The sequence below is a fragment of the Panthera onca genome, chromosome D3 (assembly GCF_046562875.1).
Source record: "Panthera onca isolate mPanOnc1 chromosome D3, mPanOnc1 haplotype 2, whole genome shotgun sequence".
Lineage (NCBI taxonomy): Eukaryota > Metazoa > Chordata > Mammalia > Carnivora > Felidae > Panthera > Panthera onca.
The window spans coordinates 65240601-65267557 of NC_138350.1; the positions used below are offsets into that span (position 1 = coordinate 65240601).

The 26957-nt window shown below is 42.6% G+C and overlaps 1 protein-coding gene across 4 annotated transcripts in view; it reads left to right on the plus strand.

Moving 5' to 3' along the window:
• The window catches only part of LOC132665006 (urea transporter 1), a 53996-nt gene extending 27904 nt beyond the window's left edge, over positions 1-26092 (plus strand). For all 4 annotated transcript variants that reach the window (XM_078435286.2, XM_078435284.2, XM_078435287.2 and 1 more), the window contains 8 exons: positions 6860-7016; positions 7708-7897; positions 10324-10452; positions 11925-12117; positions 16113-16260; positions 16457-16591; positions 22476-22525; positions 24040-26092. In XM_078435286.2, the coding sequence (XP_078291412.1) occupies positions 6860-7016; positions 7708-7897; positions 10324-10452; positions 11925-12117; positions 16113-16260; positions 16457-16591; positions 22476-22525; positions 24040-24216 (1179 nt within the window). In that variant the 3' untranslated portion in view covers positions 24217-26092. The remainder of the gene's footprint in view (positions 1-6859; positions 7017-7707; positions 7898-10323; positions 10453-11924; positions 12118-16112; positions 16261-16456; positions 16592-22475; positions 22526-24039) is intronic.
• The last annotated feature ends 865 nt before the right edge of the window (positions 26093-26957 follow it).

The window sequence follows — 26957 nt, forward strand, 5'->3', positions numbered from 1 at the left end:
AGGAATATGTCCCAAATGAAAGAACAGGACAAAATCACAGCAAGAGATCTAAGCTAAATGGAGATAAGTAATATGTCCGATAAAGAATTTAAAGAAATGATCATAAAGATACTCACTGGACTGGAGGAAAGAGTGAGGGACAACAGTGAGACACTCAGTGATGATAAAAAAAGAACCAAACAGAGATGAAGAACACAATAAATGAAATTAAAAATACACCAGTTGGAATAAATAGCAGACTAGAAGAAGCGGAACAAATCAGTGACCTAGAGGACAGAGGAAAGGAAAGCAATCAAGCTAAGCAAGTAAGAGGGGAAAAAATTATACAAAATGAGAATAGATTTATAGAACTTAGTGACACCATCAAGGGTAATAACATTTGCATTATAGGGATTCAGAAGAAGAGAAAGTAAGGGGGGGCGGAAAATTTATTTGAAGAAATAATAGCTGAAAAATTCCCAAATTTGGAGAAGGAAACAGAAATTCAGATTCAGGAGGCACAGAGAGCCTCCAACAAAATCAACCCAAGGAGGTTCCCACCAAGACACATAGTAATTAAAATGGCAAAAAGTAGTGATAGAATTTTAAAAGCACCAAGAGAAAAGAAAACGCATACAAGGGAAGTCCCATAAGGCTATCAGCTGATTTTTTCAGCAGAAACTTTGCTGGCCTAAAGGGAATGGCATTATATATTCAAAATGCTGAAAGGAAAAAAATCTGCAGCCAAGAACACTCTATCCAGCAAGGTTATCATTCAGAATAGGAGAGATAAAGAGCTTCCCAGACAAACAGAAGCTAAAGAAATTCACGAACACTAAACCAGCCCTAGAAGAAATGTTAAGATAGGAGACTTTTTGAGTAAAAAGCAAAGACCACAAGTAAGAGTAAGGAAAGTAGGAAACACAAAAGCAGTGAAAAAAAAAGTGTATCTGCAAAAATCAGTCAAAGTACTCACAAAATAAAAGGATGTAAAGTATGACACCATATACCTAAATATAAGGGCAAGTGGAATAAAGAAGAGGTTCAAACTTAAGTGACCATCAACTTAATATAGACTGCCAAATGCAGAAAATGTTATATACAAACTGAATGATAATCACAAATCAAAAACCAGTAATAGATATGCAAAAATTAAAGATAAAGGAATTCAAGTATAAAACTAAAGAAAACCAACTAATTGTGAGAGAAGAGAGCAAGAGAAAAAAGGGAAAGAGAAAAACCACAAAAACAACCATAAAAAAGTAACAAAATGGCAATAAATACATACCCATTAATAATTATCTTGAGTGTAAATGGACTGACTGCTCCAATCAAAAGACATAGGGTGGCAGAATGGATTTAAAAAAAAAAAGACCCATCTAGATGCTGCCTGCAAGAGATTCATTTCAGATCTGGAGACACATACAGGCTGAAAATAAAGGGACGGAGAAGCATTTATCATGCAAATGAATGCAAAAAGAAAGCCAGGATAGCAATACTCAAATCAGACAAAGTAGACTTTTTTTTTTAATTTTTTTTTTAACGTTTATTTATTTTTGAGACAGAGAGAGGCAGAGCATGAACAGGGGAGGGGCAGAGAGAGAGGGAGACACAGAATCTGAAACAGGCTCCAGGCTCTGAGCTGTCACCACAGAGCCCGACGCGGGGCTCGAACTCACGGACCGTGAGATCATGAACTGAGCCGAAGTCGGACGCTTAACTGACCAAGCCACCCAGGCGCCCCCAAAGTAGACTTTAAAACAAAGATGGTAACAAGAGACAAAGAAATAAACTACACAATAATAAGGGGAACAATCCAGCAAGATAAAACAAGTGTAAATATTTATGCATCCAACATGAAAGCACCCAAATACTTGAAAAAGGTAATAGCAAACATAAGGAAAATAATCAGTAGTAATACAATAATAGTAAGGGACTTTAACATCCCACTTAACATCAATGGACAGATCATCCAAATAATAAAGCAATAAGGAAACAGTGTCTTTGAATGACACATTAGACCGTATGGATTTAAGAGATACAGTGAGAACATTCCATCCTAAAACAGCAGAATACACATTCTCTTCAAGCGCACATGAAACATTCTCCAGAATAGATCACGTTAGGCCACAAGTCTCAATAAATTCAAAAAGACTGAAGTCATACCATGCCTTTTTTCTGATCACAACACTATGAAACTACAGATCAACCACAAGAAAAAAATCTGGAAGGAACAAAATACATGGAGGTTGGATAACATGTTATCCAACAACGAATGGGTCAACCAAGAAATCAAAGAATAAATCAAAAAATTCATGGAGACAAATGAAAATGAAAACACACACACAAAAGAAAGGAAGAAAATGAAAACACAATGATCCAAAGTCTTTGGGATGCAAACGTGGTTCTAAGAGGGACGTCATATAGCAACACAGGCCTAAATCAAGAAGCAAGAAATATCTCAAATAAGGAACCTAACATTACACCTAAAGAAGCTAGAAAAATAACAAGAAACCCAAATCAGAAGAAGGAAGGAAATAATAAAGATTAGTGCAAAAATAAATTATATAGAAATTTTAAAAACAATAGAACAGATTGATGAAACCAGGAGCTGGTTCTTTGAAAGGATCAACAAAATTGATAAACCTTTAGTCAGACTCATCAAGAAAGAGAGAGAGAGAAAGAGAGAGAGAGAGAGAGAGAGAGAGAGGGAAAGAGGTAATTAAAATAAACAATATCACGAAAGAGGAGAAATAACAAGTGACATTGTGGAAATACAAAGGATGGTAAGAGAATATTATGAAAAATTATATGCCAACAAACTGGACAACCTAGAAGAAATAGATAAACTCCTAGAAACATATAACCTCCAAAAACTGATTCAGGAAGAGATAGAAAATTTGAACAAACTGATTATCAACAATAAAACTGAATCAGTAATCAAAAACTCCCAACGAACAAAAGTCCAGTACCAGATGGCTTCACAGGCTAATTCTACCAAACATTTAAAGAAAAGTTTAATACCTATTATTCTCAAGCTATTCCAAAAAATAGAAGAAGGAAAACTTTCATATTCATTCTACGAGGCCAGTATTACCCTGATACCAAAACCAGATAAAGAAACTACAAAAAACAAACTACAGGCCAATATCTCTGATGAACATGGATGCAAAATTCCTCAACAAAATATTAGCAAGCCAAATCCACCAATACATTAAAAAAATAATTCACCATGATCAAATGGGATTTATTCCTGGGATGCAAGTGCAATATTTGCAAATCAATCAACATGATATATCACATCAATAAGAGAAAGGATAAAAACCATATAATCCTTTCAATAAGTGCAGGAAAAGCATTTAACAAAGGACAGCATCCAATTATGATAAAGAAAAGTCTTAATAAAGTAGATTTAGAGAGAACATACCTCAACAGAATAAAGGCCGCATATAAAAACCACACAGCTAGCATCATACTTAATGGTGAAAACTTGAGAGTTTCCCCCTAAGATCAGAAATAACACAAGGATATCCATTCTCACAGCTTTTTTTTAATGTTTATTTATTTTTAAGAGATAGAGAGACAGAGTGAGAGCGGGAGAGGAACAGAGAGAGAGAGGGAGACACAGAATCCGAAGCAGGCTCCAGGCTCTTGACAGCTCAGAGCCCAAGGTGGGGCTCGAACTCACAAACTGTAAGATCATGACCTGAGCCGAAGTCGGACACCCAACCGACTGAGCCACCCAGGAGCCCCTCACCACTTTTTTTTTAAAGTTTATTTATTTAAAGAGAGAGTGTAAGCAGGGGAGGAGTAAAGAAAGGACAGAGAGAGAGAGAGAGAGAGAGAATGCCAAGCAGGCTCTGCACTGTCAGTATGGAGCCCAATGAGGGTCTCAAACAAGCATGAGATCATGACCTGAGCTAAAATCAAGTCAGATGCTTAACCGACTGGGCCACCTAGGCACCCCCACTCTCACCACTTTCATTCAACATAGTACTGGAAGTCCTAGCCACAGGAATCGGACTACAAAAAGAAATAAAAGGCATCCAAACTGGTAAGGAAGAAGTAAAACTGTCACTATTTGCAGATGACATAATGCTATAAACAGAAAACCTTAAAGACTCTACCAAACTACTAGAACTGATCATTGAATTCAGTAAGATCCCAGAATACAAAATCAATGTATAGAAATCTGCTGCATTTCTATACACCAATAATGAAACAAGAGAAAGAAAAATTAAGAAAGCAATCCCATTTACAACTGCACCAAAAATAATAAAATACCTAGAAATAAGCCTAACCAAGGAGGTGAAAGACTTGTACCCTGAAAACTATAAAACATTGATGAAAGAAATTGAAGACGACACAAACAAATGGCAAGATATTCCAAATTCATAGTTTGGAAGAACAAATATTGTTAAAATGTCCATACTACCCAAAGCAGTCTATAGATTTAATGCAATCAGTATCAAAATACCAACAACATTCTTCACAGAACTATGACAAATAATACTAAAATTTGTATGGAACCACACGAGACCCCAAAGAGCCAAAAGAATCTTGAAAAAGAAAAACAAAGCTGGAGGTATCACAGTTCCAGATGACTACAAAGCTGTAATAATCAAAACAGTATGGTACTGGCACAAAAACAGACACATAAACCAATAGAACACAATAGAAAGCCTAGAAACAAACCCGCAGTTATATGGTCAATTAATCATCAACAAAAGAGCCAAGAATATGCCATGGGAAAAAGTCTCTTCAATAAATGTTGCTGGGAAACCTGGACAACTACATGCCAAAGAATGAAACTGGATCGCTTGCTTACACAATACAGAAAAATAAAGTCAAAATGGATTAAAGACCTAAACATGAGACCTGAAACCATAAAAATCCTAGAATAAAGCACAGGCAGTAATTTCTCTGACATGGACATTTCTAATGTCTCCTGAAGCAAGGGAAATAAAAGCCTAAATAAACTATTGGGACTACATCAAAATAAAAAGCTTCTGCACAGCAAAGGGAACAACCAACAAAACTAAAAGGCAGCCTGATGAATGGGAGACGATATTTGCACATGACATAGCTGATTAAAGGGTAGTATCTAAAATATATAAAGAAGTAATAGAACTCAAACCCCAAAGAACAAATAATCCCATTAAAAATGGGCAGAAGACATGAACAGACATTTCTCCAAAGAACACATACTGATGGCCAGCAGACACATGAAAAGATGTTCAACACCACTAATCATCAAGGAAATGCAAATCAAAACCACATAAGATACAACCTCACACCCATTAGAATAACTACGATCAAAAACAGAAGAAGCAGCAAGTATTGGTGAAGACGTGGACGAAGAGGAACCCTCACGCACTGTTGCTGAAAATGCAAACTGGTGCAGTGACTGTGGAAGATAGTATGGATGTTCCTCAAAAAATTAAAAACAGAACTACTCTATGATCCAGTAATTGCACTACTTGGGACTTACCCAAAGAATAAAAAAACACGAACTTGAAAGGATACATGTACCCCTATATTTATTGTAGTATTATTTACGATAGCCAAATTATGGAAACAGCCCCGGTGTCAATATAATGGAATATATGGTCCATCAATGATAGTAATATTCATATATATTTTTTATATATGAATGATCTTTTTTGTGGCTGAATAATATTCCATTATTGTATATATTTTATATAATATAAAATGAAATATTATTTGACTATAAAAAAGATGTGATGTGATATACAATGGAATATTATTCAGCCATAAAAAAGAATGAAATCTTGCCATTTGTAACAACATGGATGGAGTTAATGCTAAGTGAAATGAGATAGTCAGAGAAAGACAAATACCATATGATTTCCCTCAAATGTGGATTGTAAGAAACAGAATAAACGAACAACAGAAAGAAAAAGAGACAAACCAAAAGCAGAGTCATAACTAAGGAGAACAAAGTGATGGTTACCAGAGGGGAGGGGAGGTGGGGGGATGGAGGAAATAGGTGAAGGAGATTAAGAGTACACTTACCATGATGAGTACTGAGTAATGTATAAAATTGTTGAATCAATATTGTGCCCCTGAAACTAATATAACACTGTATGTTAACCATGCTGGAATTAAAATTTTAAACTTAATTTTTTTTTTTTCAACTTTTTTATTTTTATTTTTGGGACAGAGAGAGACAGAGCATGAACGGGGGAGGGGCAGAGAGAGAGGGAGACACAGAATCGGAAACAGGCTCCAGGCTCCGAGCCATCAGCCCAGAGCCTGACGCGGGGCTCGAACTCACGGACCGCGAGATCGTGACCTGGCTGAAGTCGGACGCTTAACCGACTGCGCCACCCAGGCGCCCCTAAACTTAATTTTTAAAAAAAGTCTTCTTATCTCGGGAAGTAGCTGTTTGGTCTGCATTAGTGAGCACCATTTTGTAACCTGACGTTTGGCTCTTTAACTGACAGCATGAAGCTTCAGTACTTGGTCTTAGCTCTTTCTATATTATTAGTTGACTCAGTATGTTGAAATTAACTATTTTTCAGTCTTTCCCATTAGACTGAGCTCCTTGAGAGCAGGAGGTAGGTGCTCAACGAATATTTGTTGAACTAGAAATGGACTTACGAAATTCAAGGCCAGAACCTTCTCATGGTAGCATTAAAGGCAGTGATGAAAAAGTACTATGGGATTTGGACGTGGACAATACTCGCCACGATAGTGTTTCAGGAGGAAATCGATGCTTTCTTAGTCCCCTGGGATGTCATGGTCTAAATGAAGTGCTTTTAAACTCATCCTCTGTGGCTACAGTACGCAGGCCCGATGCTGGCCAGTCTCGAGTGCTCTGGCTTAGGATGTTTATGAGTTCTGTCCTTTCCTGAAGGAGCCAGAGGAAGAGCTATCCATGGAGAATAGCCCCACTATGGCTAAAATGGACCAGGGTGAAAATCAGGTTTTACCAAGTCCAAGAAGAAGACGCCTCCCCAAGGCACTTGGCTACGTCACCGGTGATATGAAAGAATTTGCCAGCTGGCTTAAAGGTATTTATGCTTCCATCCCTTGGGTTGATGGGATAGGTAGCGTGGGGTTCTTGTACTCATATCTTTAGTTATATTCCCTTGACTTTTAACTATTCCTCTCCTCTCCAGTTTTTAACTTTTCGTTTTTTTTTTAAGATTTTATTTTTAACTAATCTCTATACCCAACATGGGGTTCAAACTTACAACCCCAAGATCAAGAGTCACATGCTCTACTGACTGAGCAAGCCAGACACCCCTAACTTTTTATCTTCTAACCAGCAAGCCCCTTCCAATGTTTTGCTTTTTTATGGAGATAGTGGTCAGGATCAGGGCCCTGTTCATAATAGAGGAAGGCACCTGGTTCCATCCCATAATTTCAGCACTTAAAGACTGAAGTTTTATTATTGGTAATTCATTTCTTTGACTTAAGAGTCTTTACCACTGAGCATGGTAAATAAGTGCATTCTGTGCTTTCTGCAGTGGAGATTCTAATAGGGGCAGTGTGGGTGGAGCATAAAGAAACAGAAGGGTTTCAGGGATCTGAGTGCCACTAAAAGGGAAATGACTCAGAGGGAAAAAGCTTCCAGGAATATCAAAACTTAGTTCACCTTTCTCAGAAGCGGTGTTGATTTTACTCAGGGTGGGCACTAGGCATGGAAAAGAGAATCTTGCCTTGTCAATTCCTTAGCTCTGCATATCTCATCTCTTCCAGACAAACCACAGGTGCTCCAGTTCGTAGATTGGGTTCTTCGGGGCATATCCCAAGTGGTGTTCGTCAGCAACCCCATCAGCGGAATCCTGATTCTGGTGGGGCTCCTCGTCCAGAATCCCTGGTGGGCTCTCAATGGCTGTGTGGGAACAGTGGTCTCTACCCTGACGGCCCTGTTACTTGCTCAGGACAGGTAGGCGTGTCCATTCAAGCCTGCTCGTCTTGCTTCTGAGAACACAGGAGCCAACCAGCGACTTTGGGAACCAGTGATAAAGTCCCACTCTTCCCAGAAAACCTACCTTTATTCCACAGAACTCTACATTTGTCTTGAGTCAGACATCAAGGGATCATCTATATCCCTTATTATTTCTCTTTCATCATTCACTAAATCATTCTTCTTTAGTGATTAATCAATTATTTATCATGAGCATTTTGTTTGGGCATGAGTTCTTAAAAAGTCTTGATGGCTTAAAATTTAAAAAAAAAAGGGGGGGGGGGCACCTGGGTGGCTCAGTCGGTTAAGTGTCCAACTTCAGCTCAGGTCATGATCTACAGTTCGTGAGTTCGAGCCCTGTGTCGGGCTCTGTGCTGACGGCTCAGAGCCTGGAGCCTGCTTCGGATTCTGTGTCTCCCTCTCTCTCTCTGCCCCTCCCCAGCTCATGCTCGCATGCTGTTTCTGCCAAAAATAAACAAACTAAAAAAAAAAAAAAAAATTAAAAAAAAAAGTCTTGATGGCTTAAAAAATTCCACTAATTCCATTATATCTTGTTTCCATGTTTAGTTTAGCAAATTCATTCTTTATAGACAGTGTAAAGGTTAGCTCAGTTTCTAGAAAGATGAATAATCACAAATTCCAAGTTAGTAAGTTCTGACTTACGAAGTGTTTGTGTGTTTTCTCAACTACGTGTTAGGTTAAAAATAGCACATACGTTTTTAAGTTACTTATTTATTTTGAGAGAGAGAGAAAGAAAGAGCAGGCAAGTGGGGGAGGAGCAGAGAGAGAAGGAGAGAGAGAGAATCCCAAGCAGGCTGCATGCTGGCAGCAAAGAGCCCAACTCAGGGCTCGATCTCATACTCGACTCAAAAATAGCATGTACTTTATAAATTGATCTGTCATTGAAGAAGTGATAAGCTGACTTCTACAATGGGAGAAGACAGCTCCTGACTTTCTAGTTTTATCAGGGAGGCCACTGGTCTTCTAGATGTCCAGGATCAATGCATAAGCACCAGTGGATGGTCATTATAATAACTCAGCTCTTATAACACTTACCATAAATTACCTAAGGAGCTAACCAGAAAGAGAATCAGAAAGAGTTCCACTCTCCCATCAGGTCCAAAGAGCCTGATTTGTTCTCCATAGCTTACGTTCAGTCCTATTCCAACGCACATCAGGAAACAGTCTATTCAGCATGGAGGTGTGGTCCAAGACTGCGCCATATCAACTATTCCTTCATTGTTTTGTTCAAGTGGAAAATGACACATTTTCCTTATCAGGTGTTATTTAAAAATCAAGCCATATTTACACGTGTTGATTTTCAAATCTCTATTACTCTCTTCAGTCCCAAAGGACCGCATTAAAATGGCAATCCTGTGTTAAGCGAATTCACATCTTCCTGCTGCCTTAAGTATGGCGTTCTGCAACTTGCAGACGTTGCCATTAAAACAATGGCAGTCAAGCATCAAGTCTCCAAGTCCCTTATTAGAAGATGAGTTTTTGCATAGCTGTCCACCGTCCTCATGTATAGTCCCACATTCTAGAAGACAGTATCACTTCTGGGGTTAAACCAGTACAAAGCCCATCACTTTCTACCTGTCCTGATAGATTAGTTAGGGGAGACCAAGGACATTGGACAGAGAGTCCCTCCTCTCATGCTCTCACCCAGGTGAGTGTAAGCGACACCACCTTGCTGTTGCACTGGTACCTCCTGCCCCCGCTGAAGCTCTCACACCACCCAAACGACCCCTGTAGTGTGGCCTCTGGTTGTGTCACCCTCCTTCAGACCCTGCACCTAACCTCACATACTCACTCCACCATCTTCGTACCCGGTGGCCCAATGACTTCATCCTTTAACTCAGCCCTTCGTGGTGTGAGATGTCAGCTCTTAGAGCCCTAGGGGGCCTGGCTTGTCAGCCTTGGGGCTTATTCTGTAGAAGCTGTTCTATTTCTCACTTAGGGCTTCTAGTGCCCTCAATTATGAAACGGGAACCATTTGGGTCAGGAGTAGAAAATTGCCAATAGGACAACCTTCAGAAGTGAGGTGATATGCTGAGAAGCATAAAGAATTCGGTGCTAAATGTGCACATAAATGGAGTACCCTGCCCAGGAAAGGTAATTGTTTTTCATTGCAATAACTTGAAAATGGATATTTGGAGACGACCAAAGGGAGGTGCAGGAAGATGAAAATGTATGCTGAGCTGGAAGATTAATGTTTATAAGGTCACAGACACTACAGAAGTGAATTTACAATTTGACAATCTTACACCTCTTACCAAGAATGTCAGAATTAGGGAAGTTTCACATAAGAGCTCTGAGGCCCTTAATGATGCAGGTCAGAGGCCCTTAATGATACAGAAGAAATAACAACTTTCCAATGTCCATGCTGTGCCTCTTGCCCGCAGGTCAGCAATTGCAGCCGGGCTGCAGGGCTACAACGGCACCCTGGTGGGAATCCTCATGGCTGTCTTTTCAGACAAGGGCAACTATTTCTGGTGGCTGTTATTCCCTGTGTCTGCTATGTCCATGACTTGGTAAGTTATACCTGGTTTTCAAAATGCCTTAAAAAAAACATGTATAGGGCCAAGAGAGAATGGGGAGTGAGTGTTCAATGGGTACAGAGTTTCAGTTTTGCAAGATGGAAAATGTTGTATGAATGGACAATAAGGATGGTTACACAACAATGTGAATGTGCTTAATGCAAGTGAACCACACCCTTTAAAATGGTTAAAATGGTAAATGTTATTATATATTATATTATATATATAAATATTATATATTATATATATAAATATGTATGTGTGGGATGGAGCCTAAAGATTTGCATCTCTAACTAGTTGCCTGGTGATGTGGCTGATCCAGGAACTACACTTTGAGAACCACTCTGTATGTGTGCCTATATGAACTCTCCCTACCCACCTGTCCCTGCTACCTTCAAAAAATTTATTTACTGAATTCAGTTCCTTTTTTTTTTTTAAACCTAAATCCTTCAATCCTTCACACTAGTTCCTTAAACCTCCTCCCCCCTTTGTTGGAAGCAAACATTTCCTTCTTATTATGACGTATTTAGGATATAAAACACTGATAACCACACAAATGAGAAGTGTGGCCCACTAAGGACAGTGTCTGCCGGGCCACCCACCCTGGCTTCAACCACAGGTGTGTGGGAGAGAACTTGCTGGTAGAGCCAACCTGTCCAGGAAGTAATTTCTGACCAGTTCTGAAGAACTGGCTGGAGGACGGAAGTTGTCCCCTGCAGTGCTCCCCGCACCCTTTCCCATAACCTGGAGCTCTTGACCTTAGTGATGGGCCAACACGGGAGAGCACAAAAGAGGCCCAGAGACCATCTAATCTAATCCAGTCCCCCAGGCTACAGACAAGGAAATGGAGGAGTAGTTCCTTGCCAAAGGTCACCAACTGCTAAAGCTGCTGCCCGATCCTCCATCCCAATCTTCTTCCTCCAAGCCCACACCACCTTATATCCTCCCTTGGACAATTGTTTCTCTTCTTCAAAAACAGATATAGTAAACACGAAGATGATCTAGAAATTCAAGATGGTGGTCGCCTCTGGTGGGGAGGGAGGGGCATATGATCAAGTGGGTTACACAGGGGCTTTAACTGTGTAGATAGCATATTACTTCATGTCTAAAATACTTCAAAAGTATTTCTAAAATCTGGATTTCATAAGTCACTGTGAGAAACCCCAGAATATAATTTTTCAAAACCAAGTAAGCAAAGCATTCATTTTTGACCTTGTGTAAGAATTATTCTCTGACAGGGTTTATTCCACGTGTGTTTATTTTTTTGTTTCGTTTTGGTTTTTCGGTTATCTTCCCCCCCCCCCCTCACCCCCCCCCCCCGCCATGAAAAGTTTGTTGAAATAGTACTTTAGGGACATATTTGCCCAGAAGACAAAGCCCCTCCATGGTGTAGAGATTCAGTGTCAACTGACTTGTCACATGCACGTTCTTCCATTCTGTTCTGTGGTTGTTGCTGTTGTCATTAGTCCAGTTTTCTCAAGCGCACTGAACTCCTTGTTCTGCAAATGGGACCTCCCCGTCTTCACCCTGCCCTTCAACATGGCGTTGTCAATGTACCTTTCGGCCACGGGACATTACAATCCGTTCTTCCCAGGCAAACTGTTCAAACCTATAACCGAGGTTCCCAATGTCACCTGGACTGACCTCAGTGCCCTGCAGGTAAGGTACACCGTCTTCTCACATTCCTGCCTGGCTCTGGAAGACTCTGTGTCCTCCTGGCTAAGGCATCAGAGCCTTATGGAGACTCAGCTCTAGGGTGGCCTTGCTGCCTTCATCTTGCCCTCTGAACCATTTGTCCTGCTCCAAAGCTTTGGGCTCTAAGGGTTTGTGTATTATTGTTATTGAAGTATAGTTAACATACAGTGTTATATTAGTTTCAGGTGTACAATATAATGATTCAGCAATTCTATACATTACTCAGTGCTGATCAGGATAAGAGTACTCTTAATTCCTTCCGCCTACTTCACCCGTCTCCCCACTCACCTCCCTCTGGTAACCACCATTTTGCTCTCTGTATTTAAGCATCGGGTTTTTTGTTTTCTGGGTTTTTTGTTTTTTGTCTCTTTTTTCTTTGTTCTGGGGTTTGGGGATTTTTTTTTAATTTTTTTTTTAATGTTTATATTTGAGAGAGAGACAGAGCATGAGCAGGGAAGGGGCAGAGAGAGAGAGGGAGACACAGAATCTGAAGTAAGCTCAAGGCTCTGAGCTGTCAGCACAGAGCCTGATGTGGGCCTCAAACTCAGAGACCACGAGATCATGACCTGAGCTGAAGTTGGACACTCAACCAACTGAGCCACCCAGGCACCCCTGTTCTAAGGGTTTTTTTTTAATGTTTATTTATTTATTTTGAAAGAAAGAGAGTGGGGGAGGGGCAGAGAGAGGGAGAGAGAGAGAGAGAGAGAGAGAGAGAGAGAGAGAACCCTAAGCAGGCTCCCCACTGTCAGTGCAGAGCCCAACATGGAGCTCAAACCCACAAACTGTGAGACCATGACCTGAGCCAAAGTCAAGAGTCAGACACTTAACCAACTGAGCCACCCAGGCACAACTCTAAGGGGTATTTTAAATGACTGCTCAAAGCTAACTTTTCCTCCTCTTTTCCTAAAATCCACTCCAGAGTATAGCTCTGTTTCAAAGTCGGAGTCAAAGACTGTTTCAAACTTTGGGTGGGTGTGTTGGGGGCCATCCTTTGAGGCAAGGCCTCCAGCCTGGAGTTAAGGCTTCCATGATCTGGCTCCTCTGATCAAAAGAATTTGTTCCTTCCATTAGATCTCATTACAGAACCTCTCTATTCTGCTTTTTCATTTGGCAGATCTCATAGAATATGTACAATAATTCATGGTTCTCAAGCTTTGGTAGGCATCAGAATCATTGTTTTTTTTCTTTTTTAAATATCAGTACAAGCTCCATCTCAGACTCCCTAAATCCTAATCTCTGGGAATAGAGTCTGGGAGCCTGTATTAACAAGCTTCCCAAATAACGGTGATGTAGGCCAGAGTTTGAGAACTGCTATCATAAGATGTATTCTATGTATCTCTTTACAGATGTGCACAAAGAGAGCACCTTTTTAAAAAATCTGGTTGACCCAGGGGTGCCTGGGTGGCTCAGTTGGTTAAGTATCTGATACTTGATTTTGGCTGATACTGATACAGTTTGTGAGTTCAACCCCCGTATCAAGCTCTGTGTTGACAGCGTGGAGCCTGCTTGGGATTCTCTGTCTCCCTCTTGCTCTGCTCCTCCCCCATTTGTGCTTATGCTCTCTCTCTCTCTCTTTCTCTCTCTCTCTCTCAAAAATAAACATTAAAAAATAATAATAAAAATAAGTTAAAAACCTGGTTAACCCAAATCACATTCCAGCTCTTCCTGTTGGTGTTTATTTAATAACTCTGTTTAAGGTTTCTTGACTATTAAAAAACAAGAGAACACTTAAAATCAGAAGAGGGGCACCTGGGTGGCTCAGTCAGTTGGGCATCTGACTTCAGCTCAGGTCATGATCTCACAGCTCGTGAGTTCGAGCCCCGCATCGGGCTCTGTGCTGACAGCTCAGAGCCTGGAGCCTGCTTTGGATTCTGTGTGTGTCTCTCTCTCTCTGCTCCTCCCCTGCTCACACTCTGTGTGTGTGTCTCTCTCTCTCAAAAATAAATAAACATAAAAAAACACTTTTTTTTAAATCAGAAGAAAACTACCACCTTTTATGATGTGAAAAAGACTGGCTTTCCCACTATCAGGTTATGAAACCCCATTTGCCGTCCTCCTTGCTGAGCGATCAAAACATGTGAAGAGCTCAGGCAGGCTTCTCTGTACATTCTTGCCCAGAAAATAAATAGGAGCATTTGGAAATAACCCAAAAAGAAAATCAAATGTTTATTCGAATCCCCTGTGAAAAATATTATAAATAATGTTAAGTAATCTATCTAAAATGTCCCTGTCCAACATAGTAGCCATTATCCCCATGTGGCTATTTTAATTTAAATTTGAAATTCATTACAATTAAATAAAATTAAAAATTCAGTTTCTTAGCCTCACTAGCCACATTTCAGGTGCTCAGTAGGCACATGTATTGGGCAGCACACAAAGGAATATTCCACCTCCATGGAAGTCCTGCTGGATAGTGCTGATCCGCGGAGGTAAGGGTCTTGCTCTTCTCACTATGAACTACCGCCCCAACATCAGCACCCTTATTTCCCATCTCACCCAGCTTCGGCCTCCCGGGCTACCCAGGGGATAGTTCTGCTGTCCACTTCTGAGATGAAAGCCTAAGTAGTCTTTGCCCGCATCAAGTTCCCTGCTCTAGAGAAACAGGAAATGATTTCGCGTAGACATGAAGATCCAGTGTGGGCTGGAAATTTTAAGGTCCATCTTAGGATAGACTCAAACTCACAGTATGGTCCCATGCTCTGAGCAAGGACTGATGCAGCATTTGGAAGCCAGCGTTAGTTCCAGCCTAACGCATGAAGGGAGAGGGCAGTTCCCCAGTCCCCGCGCTGAGGCAGAGCCCCCTGTGTCAGAGTCACTGCTTCCCCAAGTCCCCTCAGAAGGTATACATGTGACCTAGAGAAGACGGAGGGAGCAAGATGGGAAGGCATCTTTCAGTAAATGGTCTTGGTCACAAAGGAACCTAGTGTGGCTAATTATGCCTATCCTGGACCTACCAAATGTGTTGCTATAAAATGCTATTCACGTTTGTTAGCTTAAATCAAACCCTGTCCCTTCCCGAAAACTGCCATTCTGTGAACACACGAGCTGAATTCAGGCCTCGGCCAGAAAGTAGAAATTTACATGTATTACATGTAAATTTACATGACATTTACATGTATTTTTGTGGCGGTTTTTTTGCACTGACTGGCAGTTATTGATAACTGGAACAAGCTAAGGATATTCTGGTTTAAATAAATACATGTTCTCATTAACAGCAGAAGTGTCAATAGGGTCCTGATTCATGAACTTGCTGATAATTGCTTCTGAATTATGGATAAGAGAACCCGACTCTGGGTCTCTGGCCTTAACAACCCAATTGCAAGGGAGCAATAGTACTTCTATTGACCACAGTGTGCACTGATGTATTAGGCCTGAGAACCAATGGACAGTTAAAAGCAACAGAAGTGTAAGCTGTGAGGCAGTGACTCCACCAGGGAGCTTATCAGCAGCCAAAGCCACCGTGTCAGTGCAGCAACGGAGCCCCAGAGTGAAGGGGGTTCTAGGAAGGTGTGCTCAGTATGCAGCAGGTATGGGCTGGTGCATCTTTTGGGATAAAGCAAAAGTGTGAGGTTTCTCTGTAAAGAGAGAGAATTTTTAAAAAGGCGGGGGGTGGGGGTAGGGTGATGGTACTTGGGTGGCCCAGTTGGTTGAGCACCCGGCTCTTGATTTCAGCTCAGGTCCTGATCCCGGGGTCATGGGTTTGGCTGGAGCCCCACGTGAGGCTCCGTGCTGAGCGTGGAGCCTGCTTAAGATTCTCTCTTCCTCCCTCTGCCCCTCTCCCCCACTTGCACGCACTCTCTCTCTAAAATTAAAAAAATTTTTTTTAATTAAAAAAATAAAAAAAATTAGTCACACTGATCTCAAAAGACAAGATAAACCCACTCTACCATTGCCTTGTATGTGTTTGTAGGTGTCTGTTCAGCTGTTTTAATGACCTCCTTCTCTAAATGGCTTTGCAGCTGTTGAAATCCCTGCCTGTGGGTGTCGGTCAGATCTACGGCTGCGATAACCCATGGTCGGGGGGCATTTTCCTGGGCGCCATTCTGCTCTCCTCCCCGCTCATGTGCCTGCACGCTGCCATCGGGTCACTGCTGGGGATAGCGGCAGGTAAGCCTGAGACGGGCAATGGGATATCGAGCACCTCCCCCGCTGCTTGCACCCCCTCCGGTGTCTTCCATGCTCCAGACCTTTCTTGAGAGCTCTGCTTCCAAGAACTCCCTTGGTGCCTCCCCCACCCCTAACCTCCTTCCAGAGCGTGTTGCCTTTTGTCCACAGCTGTGACTCCTTCTGTCTTACCTAACAGGACTCAGTCTTTCAGCGCCATTTGAGAATATCTACTTTGGACTCTGGGGTTTCAACAGCTCTCTGGCCTGCATTGCAATGGGGGGGATGTTCATGGCACTGACCTGGCAAACCCACCTGCTGGCTCTTGCCTGCGGTGAGTATACTGTACCTCGGAGGGAGGCTCACTCATAACCATGGGATCAGCCCAAACAGTAAGATATGACTGTGTGAGGAACTGGGGCAAGGGTTCCAGTTTGGGCCCCGGCTCTCTCTGTGTGTGAGCAGGGCAGGTGGCTTCCTCTCTCTGGATGGATTAAGCCCTCCTGGGCCCTCCTCATGGGTTATCGTGAGGACAGGAGAGCCTGTTGAGCCATATTAAACATTTGCCTTATGTATATGTTGGGGGATAGAAACTTGACTCGTCCTATGTTCTTCATACGAGTCGTTGACCCAAGAAACTAATAAAATGAGTCAAGCTAAACACAGAGCCATCTCTCCTGGTGAGTCAGGCAGAACTACATGTGGCCCTTTGAGAATCACAGGAACCAGCTGTTCTCACACTTCAGGGAGTGTCAGGATCACCTGGAAGGCTTGTTAAAACACAGATGGCTGCCCCCCTTCCCCAGTCCCTGATTCGTCGTTAGAGGTGGGGGAGGAGTTGGCGTCTCTAACGAGGGCCAGGTGGCACTGATGCTATTCCTCCAGGGACCACATTTTCAGACCCGCTGTATTCATCCGTTCGGACCCCCATATTCCAGCCAGACTCCTCCTGTCAGAGCCAGATGGTTCTGGAGATCCCCACACCTTCCTTCTCATTTTACTACTGGGGTTCTGAGGCCAGAGAGGTGAAGTGATGTGCTGAAGGGCATCCAGTCAATTAGGGTAAATTCAAGCCCGGAATCTACATTTGGTAACAACTTCTGTAATTCCCCTACCCTACTCTGTTCCCAGTGGCAGCATTCAGGCCTTTAAGAGAACACACCTCAAGTGATTTAGATTTGAAAAGCTAATGGATTTCTCAGGCCCTTGTAAAGTGGAGACATATTCACCCAGAGCCTCTGGCATCCCTAATTCAATACGAAGTAAAAAGTAAGATAATGTATTAGAGTGTAGGGATACTGGGGTATTCCTGGGTGATACTGGGGAAGGGTGGAATGTGCAGAAATGATCTGTAATCTAATGGAAATACTTGTGTAGAGTCAGTTTATCACCAGATTAATCAATCCAAGTTACCTACACCACTATTAAAATGGTGGACCACATACACACACACAATGGAATACTACTCAGCCATAAAAAGGATGAAATCTTGCCACTTGCAACAACATGCGTAGACCTTGAGGGCATTATGCTAAATGAAACAAGTCAGAGAAAGACAAATATCATATGATGTCACTTACAGGTGGAATCTAAAAACACAAAACAAAGCAAAACCCAGACCCATAAGTACAGAGAACAGACTGGTGGTTGCCAGAGAGGAGGCAGATTAGGAGTATAAATGGATAAAGGGAAGTACAAACTTCCAGTTATAAAATAAATAAGTCATGGGGGGTGTAATATACAACATGAGGAATCTAGTCAATAATATTGTATTAACTTTGTGCGGTGATGGACGGTGACTTTACTGAGGTGAGCATCTCACGATGTATGCAAAGATGGAAACACTGTTGTACACCTGAAACTAATATAATATTGTATGTCAATGATACCCCAATTAAAAAAAAATAAGATAATAAAATAAAAGGGTAGACCACATGTCAGGCAGAGAATTTAGAATGGATTCCTGCACTGGGCAGGAAGCAGGACCAAGGATTTCTAAGGCCTCACTCAATTTTAATTTTCTGATGCTGTAGTGAAGTTAAAAAATCTCAGATTGTTGTGGTGTTGCCACTTTACATGTCAGTTTGCCAATTTCCTTATAGTACACAGCTGTTTCGCCAACTAGTCCTGTCAAAGTTTTTGCTCATTTTCCCATATTTGTTCATAAGCTTAGGGCAAAGGAGAAAACTGATTACGTGTCACCTGAGGTAGGCCAGGTTAGAAGCTTTACTATGAGATTCTTTGGGATTTCAAATCTTTTTTTTTTTTTTAAGTTTATTTTTGAGAGAGAGAGAGAGAGAGAGAGAGGAGAGAGAGAATCCCAAGCAGGTTTCATGCTGTCAGCACGGAGCCCAACACGGGCCTCGATCCCACAAACGATGAGATCGTGACCTGAGCCGAAACCAAGAGTCCGACACTTCACCGACTGAGCCAGGCGCCCTGAGATTTCAAATCTTTATTCAAGGGGCTTACATTTATGTTTCTGTGTGGGCGGTGATAGAAAATACATATTAAACACTCATGAAACCCACGTGGCCATGGCCGGATATGATGTATCTGAACTTCCTCCCAGACAGTACTGGGAAGACCTAGGGGGTTAGCAACTTTAGATCCAGAAATTCCTGTGCGCAGAGAGTGTTATGATCAAGGGCAGAAGCCAGGTGGGTGAGAGCAAGCCCACTGGAGACCATATGATATCTGTGACAGAACAAGGACACATCTGCAGTACCAGATTCCCTGGGGGCACATGACAGTGCAGAATCATCAAGAAGCACCTCCTAGGGGCGTCTGAGTGGCTCAATTGGTTAAGTGCCCCACTTCGTCTCAGGTCATGATCTCACGGTTCATGGGTTTGAGCCCTGCGTCGGGCTCTGTGCTGACAGCTCAGAGCCTGGAGCCTGCTTTGGATTCTGTCTCTCCCTCTCTCTCTGCCCCTTCTCTGTTCTCACTCTGTTTCTCTCTCTCAAAAATAAATGAACATTAAATTTAAAAAAAAAAAAAAAAAAAAAAGAAGCACCTCTTAGAGACGGTGGCTTCTCTGTATGTCCTAAAATTGAGCGGAGAAAGTCCTGTTGGTGGAGGCAATCTGACTGGATGGTCGGGGCCAGCATGGGGACAGCCTGAGTACATCCTTCAAGATCAAGCAGAAACTGTTTTGGTCACACGAGTTGTTGCTGAAATCTTGACAGACTGTGGAAAGGGATGAGGCCAAGATGTTAGCAGATGGGTTTCCTCAAAGCAGGAATATCTTCATTATTTTCTTCACTATAGAAGTAGTATGGGCTTATGGTACCAAAAAAAAAAAAAAAAAATTGATAAATACAGAAGAGTATAAAGCAGAGTATAAAAAGACTCCCTCCTGCTCCCTCAGTGTAACTTTTTTGCCTACCTCTTATAAGGACCTTGGGTTACGTTGGGTCCACTTGGATAACCCACACTCATCTCCCGGTCTCAAGATCATTAACCTAATCACAGCTGCAAAGCTCCTTTTGACGGATAAGGTAACATATTCACGGGTTCTGGGGATTAGAGCGTGAACGTCTTTGGGGGCCGTGACTGTGCCTATCACGCCTACCTTCCTTCGGACAGGTCAGATTTTCTTTAATGGCGTAACGTAATGGATGAGGCAATGTACTGAATTAGTTGAGAACCCAGACCCTCTGCCACGTCCTAGCTCTGCCAAGTTTAACTTCAATAGATGCCACATTCAATAGATGCCCTCCCCCAGGGGCCATCCCGCTTTCCCCTGCCACCAGTGGTGTGTGAGAGGGCACGTTTCATCCATACTAGGTACTGGCCATCCTTTCCCTCTTTGGACATAAAGTTTTGAGGCAGACCTCCAGCCCCCTCCTGTAAGGTAAATCTCACATGGGAAATGTAACAGCAAGTTCCAGCTTGCCCACGTCACCCTGACCTTGCCAAACCAAAGACCGACTCGGCCAGCCAAAGTAAATAAAGAACGGACATTCATTACAGAGTTGCTCTTTCATTAGATCACATGGCCTTATCAGCAAGAGGACCCGGGAAGCTCTGACAGGGCCCGGCACTGCTGCCTTCCCTGCCTCGACACCGGAAGCTGCCCACCAAGGAATTCCTCGGTCTTGTTATTTTATCAGTGCAAACTGTAAACACGTTTCGTCTCCTTTTAATGCTTGGCTTGTCACAGTAGGACTTGTACACAGTGGCCTGTGGGGATGGACATTGCCGGCCCTTCAGCTCTCGGGGCCTCTCCTCTCCCTCTGCTGCCCAGAGCTCTGTCAGAGTCATCACCTACAAACTGTGGTGTGCAGAATGTCACCTCTACTGTAAGGCTTTCCCAGTCTGATTCAGCAAATCTTAATTGATGGGCAGTTACTGTTACGCAGTCTGACTCTCTTTCTATGGGGAGAAAAGTGGCTTGTAATTGGAGAGCACCTGGAAACCGCGTAACAGTAAGAAACCAGAGCAATGCCTTCCAAATGTAATAAGTATCAAATGCAGAGAAGTGCAATGAGTCTCAGGTGCTCAGGGGACATCTCCTAGAAGAGCCGGCGCCCAAGGGAGCAAGGACAGAATGTTCCGGTACTTGCCCAAGGGCCGGTGAATATTTGTTGAATGAGTGAGTGAGTGAATGAATGAATGAAATAGAAAAAAAAAGAATGAAATTCTCAAAACCCAACAAAAAAGCTCTTCCAACCCAAGCTGTTGCTGGCTTCTGCTCAGATCAGTATCTCACCCCCCAGGGACAGGGATGGGTTTGAGAGCTGCTCTTTGTGGAAATACAGGATTGCATGTGAGATTCATCCCCTCCCTGTAAAGAGCATCTTCAAGTTGCCCTTTGACAAATGATAAAACCAGATTCCGACGTTCAGGGATTTGTTGTACAATTAAATGGCAGAGCTGGGGTTTGAAGCTTGTCTATCCAAGACACGCCTTTCCCGCTAGCTGGAGACAATTCAGATGTTGAAAGACATACTGTTGAACAAAAATACCAGGACAAAAAGACCAAAGATTGATAAAAGGTTGGAAGTCTGTGGTAAAGTAAATGAGGGAGGGAGTCCCTCCCCCCAACTGCCTGCCCCGCCCCCGTGGTGGCTGTGTGATTTCTCCTGCTTTGGGGCAGTAGATGGTGGGCGTGCCTACCGGTCTGTGCTGCTGGGCCAGGTGGCTGTGTGGCCAGCTTATGAAGGTCATTCTGCAGCCTGCCTTGGTGAAACCCAAGGGCTTCCCTGAGCCTTCTTGAGCACCCCCCTTCAGCTGATGATTAGCTACTTGAGAGCTTTGTTTTTGTTGTTTCACGTTGAAGGTCACAGATATACTCAAACTGCTACTTTAAGTTTTGCGCTCGCTCAGAGTAAATAAAAACGTAGCATGTTAGTTCATTAGCCCGTATGCCGATCTTAATGGTATTTGGAAAAATGTTCTTATGGGGAGAAATCGCAAGTTTGTGTTCTGTTTCTACTGATCTCTGAGTTAGCATCTTTTTTTTATACCACAAGTGTTTCTAACTGTGAATTCTAACCAATACGAGAATCCTTGTGATCGTACAGAAACCGTGCTATCCGAAGAAACATTCATACTTTTCATTTTAGTCCAACCATGCTCAGATAAAATAACAGGGAAGTTTATTGGCCATGGAAAGCCTTTTCCTTAAGGATCAACAGTAACATGAACCAAATAGTAATCACAGAAAAGCTACCTTTACTGAGTACTTCTTTTTAAATTTTTTTAATGTTTATTTTTGAAAGACAGAGCATGAGCGGGGGAGGGGCAGAGAGAGAGGGAGACACAGAATGTGAAGCAGCCTCCAGAATCTGAGCTGTCACAAGAGCCTGATGCGGGGCTTAAATCCATGGACCTCGAGATCATGACCTGAGCCAAAGTCGGGTGCTTAACCGACAGAGCCACGCAGGCACCCCTACTGAGCACTTCGTACTGCGTGCTAAACCCAAGTATTACCTGCTTTCGTGTCACACCAACCCCGTGAGAAAGGAATTCCTATTCCCTCTATTGTGCAGGTGAGAAAGTGTAGGCTTAGAATGGAGGCCACCAAGCTCCTAAGTGGTAGAGTCTGGATTTGAACCCAGAGCTGCCGACTCTAAGCTCATACTTATAACCAGGGTGCTGGGCTGGCTGGAAAGACATGGAAGTTTCCTTTGCAGGGGATTTATACCAGAAGGCAGTCTTCCCTGTAATGAGAAGTGCACCTACTAAGTACTGTTGTTCCCCTTTGTTTGTAGCCCTGTTCACTGCCTACCTTGGAGTCAGCCTGTCACACATGATGGCTGTGGTGAGTTTGCTTTAATCTTGCATTGTCATAACATGACTGATCAGTTTCTGATGATATGGAAACCCTCCCAAGGTCCCCCTGGGTGGTGTCCCATGCAGGATCCATGGCTGTGATAGCCACTACTTTCTCATCTCCTGGACCTTCCTGTCCCCACTCACCTTGTAGCTTCTTCGTGAATTATAATCCAAACTACAATCACCAGGCTTGCTAAAAATATCAGATTGATAATTTAAAGAAGTGAAACTTAGGCTGTATAACATATTTATCAAGTTCATATTCTAACTCTGAGTGTCAGGGAATTGACCTTAGAATATCTTCTACTTGAACAGAAAGCCAAGACCATGTGGTGGTTGAGAAATCAGGAAAGAGAGAAAAATATAATTGGCTAATGACCCAGATGGTGCTGTTTTTTGTTTTGGGTCAAGCCATTAGTTTTTCATACCCCTTGTCTTTTTTTTTTTTTTTTTTTAATTTTATGTTAGAATGAGAGAGAGAGAGAGAGAGAGAGAGGAGAGCAGGGGAAGGGCATAGAGAGAGGGAGAGAGAATCCCAATTTAGGGCTCAATCCCATGACCTGAGCCGAAATCAAGACTTGGATGCTTAACCGACTGAGCCACCCAGGTACCCCACACCTTGTCCTTTTTTAAATCTCCATCAGTCGTAAGACTATTCAGACTCACATCCTGGCTTAAGTATTTAAAAAAATTTTTTGATGTTTTATTTATTTTTGAGAGAGAGAGAGAGAGACCAAGCCCATGAGCAAGTGAGGGGCAGAGAGAGAGGGAGTCACAGAATCCAAAGCAGGCTCCAGGCTCTGAGCTGTCAGCAAAGAGCCTGACGCAGGGCCCAAACTCGTGAACCGTGAGATCATGACCTGAGCAGAAGTTGGACACTTAACCAACTGAGCCACCCAGGTGCCACCCCTGCTGAACTATTTAATAGGCAAAACCATCTCCCATTTAGTGGCCCCTGCCCCTCTTTCTCCTTCCTTTTCAGCACTGTCCTGCCCCTGACCTTCTCTTTCAGAACTGCATGAGTTGCCAAGAACAGCCCAGAGGAAGGACCTCCCCTCAAGGAGCTTAGAATCTATTTGGGAACTGGAACAAAAGGAAGGAAAGCCAGTAGAGTCCAAGACTAGTCTGGGTGGAAATCGGGAGGAGAGATGGCACCACAGGCTGAACTCAGCAAAGAGGGCCCTGTGGGTGTGATGAAGGTCAGGAGACATTGGCGGTTTGCTAAGTGACATCTCTAGGTGCCCCGTGGCATAGGAAGCCCACTGTATGAAAGGAAGGGAAAGATGTACAAGGTGGACAGGCAAATGACCACCCTAAGAAGCAGATGAGGGCATTTCACCTGCTAAATGCCCTGGGATCTTGGACTCCATCTTGGGCATTAGTGGAGCCTGGGTCAGTGCTCCAGGGATGCATCCCCCTGGGCTGAATGAGAATAGGATGAAGGGTGGTACTTTGTGACAGGATCTCAGAGGAGTATGTGCCTTGTCTCTTCCTCTTCAGGCGGGATTGCCAGCTTGTACCTGGCCCTTCTGTTTGGCCACACTACTGTTCCTCTTGCTGACCACGAAAAATGCCAACATGTACAGGATGCCCCTCGGTAAAGTCACTTATCCTGAAGAAAACCGCATCTTCTACATACAAGCCAAGAAAAAAAGGATGGTTGAAAGCCCTTTGTGAGAGCAACCCCACCCACAGCCATAGTCACAAGGGGTGGCTGACCGACTGCAGCAGGTCTTGGCAAACTGCTGTTCTTTGCCCTTAACAACTTTCGCACTACTAACCCATTGGCGATCTGCTCTTAGGCTCATTTTGTAGCTTTCTCTTAGACTCCAGGAGCATCCCCAAACATGTGAGAGACCAGATGGTATGCCCTGGTGGGGCGTTGGTGCTAAGACTAATATATTCATAAGGTCAAGTGCTCCAACAGAATGAAGACGTGAGACCAGAGCTAATGATTGACATTTATTGATATTCTTGGTGTTTGGTTAGGCTACGTGATGTTAACAGTATTAAAAATTAAGCTCTACAACTAAGCCTCAAGCGAATGGAATTCATGGTCACAAAGTCAAAGTCAACCCAGAATTCTCAGATAAGCAGTGTGACTTGTTTGAAATCGATACAAGTTACACATGACAGTGGTAGTGCCCACAGCTCATGCCCCAGCCCCTCAGCAGAACAGCCTGGATCCTGCCCTGTGTGGGTGGGATTCTCTTACGGGAGATGGGCTGATTCTTTCCAGGTGGACACAGCTGTAGGAGAGAGAGAGGAATTTTATCAGTCAAAATTATTCTGGAATGTTATTTTTCTTAGACGTGGCAAAGGATTTTTTTTTTTTTTTTAGATAAGGTTTATTATCTTTTTCTTATGAGAATGCATTTGTGTTTTCAATGAGGTAAAATAAGAGAAGTTCCTGGCTTAACCAGTTCCTAGATATTAAAGAAAAGTTACATTTTTATGAAATATTCGGCATAGCTGTTTTCACTTTAATCCACATGTTGATTTTGTAAATGCCAGGAATGTGTAGAACCAAGTTATCAGCATCCAAGGGTCCTTTAACGCCACAATTTGCAATCCATTTGGGATGTTTGACATGTTATAAAGACTGAAAGTTAAGTTCAGATTGTTTCTGGATGCTTGGAAGTTGTTGAATTTCTTTAAAAAAAAAATTCATTAAAAAAAAAAAGTCATTATTATCTGCACACTCACAATATTCTCACTCAGGACCCAAAGATAAAGGGTTCTCCTGTTTTTCTTTGTTTTAATTTTAAAGTAATCAGTCCTATAAACATCCTATAACCAAACACAGTGAGGATGCCATAGAAAGTGCCACTCGCTACCTTCCGCTGAATCTGTATGGATTCAGTGTTTTGGAGGATTCGGAAAGAGAAACCGTGGAATCCTAAAGGGTTTTTCCCCACTTTGGGTTTGCAGTGCTCAGTGCAAAATATTTAGGTGGCTGCAGGAATAAACAGAAGAAGGGAAGCCAACCTAAAATATTTCAGGGAGAAGTCCACTTCTTCCTTTTCTCAGGAAAACAAACATTGTTCTGATTTAACAACCCTGTGACCAAAGCCTTTTGAAACCCTGAATTTGCAACTGTCATAGAGTCATGTGGAAAAATTAAATCTTCACCGTGTGAACGGAAATCTCCCTTGTTAGGGAGTTTGTGAAATAAGACTTGGTGGGAGGGCAGGGGAGAAGGACTCAAAAACGAAAGCAGAACCAAAGATAAACCAGGAGAGAAGAGTCCAGGCTGTGGTTGAGTGAACCAGAGCCTCTGACATGCCTCCGGGCCCATCTTCACAGGACATGGAGTGTTCTCCGTATACCTTCTGCTGGTGGACTCACACAGGCGTGTAAATAGGAACATTCTAAAGCCTTGTACATTGCCGAATTTAAATGGTATTAATTTTTTCAAGCTGTTTTTGTTACTAAGTGTTACCCTGAAATGAAGTGAGTATTTTGTTAGTTTCCTCAGGGATCACTTGGATTCTTTTCCTGTTGTTTGTATAACAAATTTCTAGGTAAGAATATGAATAAAATTATACTCACAGCTCAGTTTTGTACAGATTTTGTTTAAAAGTCACCTATGCCTTTTATAGCTATCGTGCGTGTATATTAACAATCACATGCATAATTGTGTCTTGCTTATATCTGCTTATGTTTTGATGTGCTGGTATCCTGATTCCTTTCTTCTACTTGGTAACAGCACCAGACGTGTCGCTGAGCAAACCCTGTTCAAGTCAGATATATGGGCCCATCCCTGTGGGTCTCCTGTCAACTACACATCGTTCTCCCCACTCAGGGTTGAGACTGGATTACTGAGGATAGCCATGGATGTTCAAGACATGCTCCTAAGACTTTAAGATGAATATCCCGCCAGGCAGCTCCAGGCATCCCGTCCGGGCCCTCGGTACCCCACCAGGACTGAGCCTCAGGGGGCAGCATTCTGGGAGGAACTACTTCTCAGAACGTTGCCCCTGAAGGTGAAGCAGTGCTTGTCTCTGAAACCTGTCTTCAGAGACTGCTCTCCCACCTCCCCTCATCCACAGTTAGCGTGTTTGAAAGAAAACATGGTAAGAATGGAAATTCACTCCAACCTTCAAAGGCAGTCCAAACAAGAAATCGAAGAAGGCCACAGTAGATTAGCCACATTGGAATGCCTTCTGTCAAAACAAAACCTCTTCTACCTATTGTTTCAAGATAATAAATATACAAGAGTGATCTGGTCATTAAATGCCCCCTTTGGTCTTCGGTAGAAAACAGAGAAAAGGTTTTAAGGCTCTTCAGCTACAGACTCCAAATGCTAGTTACCTATGACATCTGATTAGCATGAAATATGTTGAGATAGGAGGTTAAGTTCGAGATCAGGATTTTCCAAGGGGGGCCTCTTACAGACAATCTTGCAGAAATATCTT